General features: G+C 34.5%; 1 protein-coding gene across 1 annotated transcript in view; it reads left to right on the top strand.

Annotated features, from left to right (window-relative positions):
* LOC111692551 (golgin subfamily A member 6-like protein 22) overlaps positions 1-2,244 on the top strand; it is a 4,414-nt gene extending 2,170 nt beyond the window's left edge. Inside the window, exon 2 of the mRNA XM_023456604.1 lies at positions 1,909-2,244. Within this exon, the coding sequence (XP_023312372.1) occupies positions 1,909-2,244 (336 nt within the window). The remainder of the gene's footprint in view (positions 1-1,908) is intronic.
* Positions 2,245-6,311: the final 4,067 nt, after the last annotated feature.

Raw genomic sequence — 6,311 nt, 5'->3', positions numbered from 1 at the left:
ACTAACCAGGTGTTTCTTGCAATTTATGTACAGGATGTTCCATAAAACTAACACAGGTGTACCAGATTTTCCCTTATTCATTTTGTTAATCTTTTGAAGAAAAGTCGCTTTTTTAAAAATCCATATACTAGGTGTTCTATAGAATTAAGGGCAGTTTTATTTCTTTTCACTTTTAGCTTTGTCTATTTACTACAGTCTTTTAATGAAAATTTATATATTTATCAAGCAGATGTCTTAATTTATTTTTTTACCATTTCTGCCTTACCTACGTAGTCTTTGGATGAAAATTTTATATTTACTAACCAGATGCCTTTTTGGAAGTTTGGAACAAACTTTTCTTATTCTTTTCTTGAACGGGGCCTACTCTTTTTTGAAAAACATTCTCATCATACTTTTATATACAGGGTGTTTAAAAATCAAAGTACAGGGTGTTTATCTACTAACCAGCGAGGAAAGCACCGCGGAGCGGTGTTCGGGCCGCGCTGCGCGCGGCCCGGGGGCCGAAGGCCCGAGAGAAAGGTCAAACTCCGCGTCAGCGGAGTTTGCCTGCCTTTCTAGTAATAAACATTAAGATATGACAGCTAGAATTTTGGAAGAGTAGAATTTTTAAAAAAATAAGGAAGATAAAGTTATTGACAGAAGATAATAAAAGCAATAAGAAAAGGAAAGACCATGTATCAGAAAGAATAAATGAAAACGGTTTCGATACACAATTTGAGTGAATATTACGGAAGATACAAATACAAGTAAGTCTAATAACGAAAACAAGATTAAAACGTGTTATAGAGAACAACCCAAATTTGTGAAGAAATTCACATAACTCAAGTCACCGTCAGGGAGCAGAAGTATACAGCAGGAAATAGGAGTACAAGACAACATGAAATAAACTAACAGAAGTTGGATCTACAGCTAGAGGGTGTATAGTGAAAACAGAAGTGATCAAAGAGAAAATAAAAAGAAGTTTAGTGCATCGGACAATATTAACAAAAGGTAAACTAACGAAAAGTTATCTAGACTTGATTAAAATTTAGTATAGAATATTCGTATTCTGAACATTGTTGTTTAAGTTAAGTTTTAGTATAAGGATTGGCGTAGGAAAAATATAATTTTATTTAAATTGTATAAAAAAATCAATTTCAATTTAATATAAATTATTGAAAAACACATGATTTCATTCAGAGATACTTTCTTCTAAAGAACCACCCTTAGAGATAATAGAATAAATATTTGTTTACATTCTATAGAAACATTTTATTTTCAAATTTATTTTGTTTTGAACACATTTAATTTCAAAAGTAATTATATATTGATTATAACCAAAATTATATTCAAGAATAATTTATTTTGACAAAGAAAGATATAAATTTCAGTGCGACTAATATCTACTTTATTAAGCATTTGAAGGTAAGTAGATATTCCCATTTTGACAAGTTGAGATATCCAATGGTACCTAAATATTAATTGTACACACAAATTAAAATACACGATTAATAAAAAAATAACAATACAATATATATATATATATAAGATCTAAATGCTTCAAAATACTTGTTTGACCTAATTTTTTTTCGTTAAATCCAATGGTTTCAGAGTTATTTGCAAAAACCTGTCCGAAAACAAGCACTTTTTCAGTAAAAAATCAACATTCTCAATGACGAATTACTCGGAAAGTATTGAATTATCCAAAAAACTTTATATAACATTTGTTACTTAAAATTGACTCCTCTATCGATTTCCGTGGTTATTTTGGACGTAAAAATTTCCACCCCTAAGAAGGGGTGGGAACCACTCCCAGTGACAACTGCGGAACAGCGTCAAAGTAGCATACAATGAAATAGCACCACATCTCCAAAATTCACTTGTCCTGCTATGGTATAATTATGGCCGTTTTAAACTTTGGCAAGGCAGTACGACCACAGCGTTGTCGGCGAAGGTTTGGCTGGGTGTTCCACCGACCTCGTTCGACGGACGTTGTCCGTCACATCAACCGAACTGCTGGTTTGGCTGGGTGTCCCACCGCCAGTGGAAGACGTTGAGTGCAGGTTCATATGGCAGCAGCGTTATCGGCGACGGTTTGACTGGGTGTCCCACCGCCTTCGTTCGACAAACGTTGTGAGCCCCTTTACTGAAACTGCTGGTTTGGCTGGATGTCCCACCGCCAGTAGAGGACGTGAAGGTGTCGGACTGTACGGCAGCAGCGTTGTTGGCGAAGGTTTGGCTGAGTGTCCCACCGCCCAAGCTTGATAAACGCTGTAAAGCACAATAACCGAAACTGCTGGTCTGGCTGGGTGTCCCACCGCCAGTAGAAGACGTTCTGTGTCGGTTGTGCAACGACGGATAGACCCTCGAAGTTTGGCTGGGTGACCCACCGCTTCTGGGAGAAATCTGTCACCCGCCACGCATTTGAACGCGCACCTCGCCCAGACTTTGCCAAATAATTCATTTTCCTGACTACCGTTTGCTTATTTATGCCCGTTGTAAATTGCATTGCTTTGCTTTTCTCCTTGGCTGGTTAAACCTCCGCTTAATATCCGTTGCTTTGCTGGAGACCGCCGCCGATATTTATTTGTAGAATTAGAGTAACCCGTAATTATTTTTCTGTTTCAGAGCCATTTGGGAACAATTTATTTATTGATTATTTATTACTCTAATTTATTGACCTTATTTTGTTTCCTTTCTAGCACCGACCGAAATTTAAAACCGAATAATTATTTATGGCGTACCGTTTCCTTAGAGTAGTAGTTTGGTTATGGTAAATAAACCAAACGCCACATACTCCGTTTTTCTACCGTACCGATTTTGTGTCCTGATATTTGACTATGTGCTAATTTTATATTTATTTACAGCACCTGAAAACCGAATAGACATTTTAAATCCGTTGTACAGAATTGCTCTAATCCATTTTATTTCATTCACACCGCTTGTAAACTATTTGTATATTGTCTGATTTTAGTTGGTTATAATAATTGTAATTAGAATCTATTTTACTTTTGTTTGTTTCAATTTCCGTAGGCCTTAGTATTATAAAATAAATCTAGTAAATACATATATTTCCAGTTGTCTTCATTCTTAACACCGATAAGATTGATAAATTCCGATCAGTAAAAAAGGGGTCGCGATCTTTTTGTGACCTACACTGATAAGTCCGTTTATTTTGAAAGTAAAATCACACTACACTCAGAGAACAACTTTAATTAAAAGTAAGAGAAATATAACAGACCCCTGGATTTAAACTTTCTTCACTGCAGCTATCCCGAGTACTTACTCTAAAAGATAGGGAAACTGGCGGCCGAGACTAACCGAACAAAAAGATTATAATCCGGAGTACGTTCCTGTGACGTCACTCACCGCCGCCGGCTGCCGACCACCGTTGCCGATAAAACAGTAGTCAAGGGTCGTCACAAAATTAGGCGTCCAAACAGGGACGTCACTGACGCCTATAAATATTAGAATTCGAAATTGCGAATTAAAATTCCGTTTTCAGTTGGTAGTCTAGAGGGGCGACAACAAAGTAACGGCCGGGGTTACGTTACAAACTTTTCGGAAATTTCGGGTGATGCATTAATTTCTTTCTCCAGAGTATATAAAATAATAAATTATGTAACTTTGTCAGTATTGACTATCCGAAAAAATGTCATAAGAACTTGTATTATTTTTATGAGTAGAATCACCCCCAAAATGTCTTCTATTCATTTATGAACCTACGTATACATCAAAAATGTCGCAAAATTGCGTTATAAACCCAAGTTCAATGATTTAAGATAAGAAATAAAACTATTTCTGGCAATAACTCAGAAATGGTAGTTTTTTTTTTGGTCTTTTGAAAAAAGACCATTCATCATTTTGTTAACGAAAGCAGACGACAAAGTAGATTTCTATTCTATCTAGGTAATAAATAGTTTTTCCGATATCAATTGAAGAAGCAAGTACCAGGTTCGGTCGCCCAACAGATTGATAGTATGTACCAGGTTCGGTCGCTGACTCGGCATTGAAATATTTGTTCCCATATTTATTTAGCCATACCCATATACAGGTCTGGTCGAACTAAACGTGGAGGCGATAGAAATGTATACGCTCAGTTGAAGAATGTGAGCGCGGGCAAAAGAAAACGATTACAGTTGCATTGGACTACTGGGCAATAAATCACAGGAAATTACAAGTGGTTGATAAATTGCCCAGCAGTGCAGTGCATCAATGCGAAATTTGGTGTAATTCAGGTAATTTTAATTTATTATAGGCACCTTCTATCAATCATTCATATTACAATTGCGAAAGGGAGAAATAAGATGGACATTTTGTTTACTAATATTATCACAACATGGCATTTTGGAGACCTTTTGTAACGGAACAAAACCACCAATATAATAAAATTATTTGTGAACATAAATAATTAAAATATGTTGTTGGCCAAATGAACATATAGTAGAAATTTTCTACACATTATATACAAATTATTATAATTTTTTACCTTTGGCAGAAAATTTTAGGTACGCCTATGAAACATATTAAATTTTATTACCAGACGTTTTTTTGCATGTTCAACTGACTTCGGAAAGACTATACATGCTATATAATGTACAGGGTGTAACTTTAAGTGGGTGTCAGTTTTTTTAGTAACCCAATCAATATTATAATTATTTTAAATATAATTTCTACGCCGTTGGAAATGTTTCAGAATGAATATATTTTTTTTTACATTACGGTTTATTCTACAGTAAAAAGGTCCCTTACTATTTTTAAATGAAATGCTTTTTTTTGATTCATTACATCTGAAATGGTTAAGTTTAAATACAGAATAAAATATTTAATATTCAGAAACAAACAAAAATAACAATTAACAATTGAGAACAAAAGAAAAAGTATCATAACAAATGTTCGAAATGTTGTCTTCGAACCTCAACGCATTTCTCATATCTTCTAATTAAGCTTTGAACTGCTCTCCTAATCATATTGGGATGGTGTAATGGCCTATATTAGAGAGACCCCCCTGAGCAACGTCACCACCTTTTTCACTGGTAATAGGCTGGTTGACGGCTCAGGTGCTGTAGTTTTGCTACCCTCCCCACAATTCCAGAATTCCAGAATTCCAGTGTAAGAGTTTTACAATTATTTCCAATTATTCTCAAAAAACCAAGTAAAAATAGTAAGAGACCTTTTTGCTGTAGAATAAACCGTAATGTAAAAAAAATATATTCATTTTGAAAAATTTCCAGTGGCGTAGAAATTTTATTAAAAATCAGAGCCCCTTACGGACGCCTATGATTGATCTATCTTCACAATAATTTGTGAAATCGATAGAACTTTTCATTCGTACACTTCATACTAAATATAAAATAAATAGCTTACATGGTTTAAGAAAAAATAAATAAAAACCAAAAAAAATATGTTTTGTTCAAGAGCTTATATCTGGAAGAAAAAGTGTATAATTCAAAATGACATTATTTTCACGAGATCTAGTGATGGTTAAAATCAGTGGCGGTTTTACCATAAGAGCTGCGGAGCTGCAGAACTCATAAAATTTTATGTATTTGATCATATTGAATATCAACAAAATATTTAAAGAATCCAAATGTACTCGCGCTAAAATAAATCTAGGAGCTTATATTATTATTTATTGTGAAGCGAATTACGCTCCTTAATATATGCAACCTCATATACAAAATGTGTGCACAGCGAACAATTAGATGCGTCCTTTGTTTTTATTGGCTAATCAGGCACGTGACCCAGTACACGAAGATAGGGGCTTTTGTGGCTGCAACAGCGCCAGCCACTGCTGCAGTAAATGCACTAACATTTCGTACGTGATATGTGTTGGTTTATTTCTGCGAGCGGCACGTGTGAATATTTTCGTTTAGGCGTCTACGGATATTATAGTTATTAAAATGAATAGCGTTTCGTTTAAAAAAAACTTTATTTGGTTCTCTGCCTTATGAGGATAAACTAAAATTAAAAAAATTAGGTGGGCCAACATCACAATTAAATTTTGAAGTTAGTGGAACAAGCCAAAGTAAAAGTTATAAAGGACAATTTAACAATAATATGTATACGCAGAATGGGTGTGCGGTGTGATTTAAAAAATACAATGTTTTGTTTTCCGTGCTTACTTATCGGTGGGGATAAAGCATGGACAATATACAGTGTGAAAGATTTAAATCATTAAGTCTTTAGGTAAAATAAATATAAGAAGTCAGTTAGATTCTTCATATTGAGATAATATACAGAAACACAATGAACAGGTAACGAAAAATCGTTATGTATTATCTAAAATCATAGATTGCATAAAATTTTGCGGAGCTTTCGAATTAGCACTT

The sequence above is a fragment of the Anoplophora glabripennis genome, unplaced genomic scaffold (genome assembly GCF_000390285.2).
Source record: "Anoplophora glabripennis isolate ALB-LARVAE unplaced genomic scaffold, Agla_2.0 scaffold1892, whole genome shotgun sequence".
In the NCBI taxonomy this organism is placed as follows: Eukaryota; Metazoa; Arthropoda; class Insecta; order Coleoptera; family Cerambycidae; genus Anoplophora; species Anoplophora glabripennis.
Note: the sequence above shows the minus strand (reverse complement) of the source record. Positions and strands in the feature narration are given on the sequence as shown.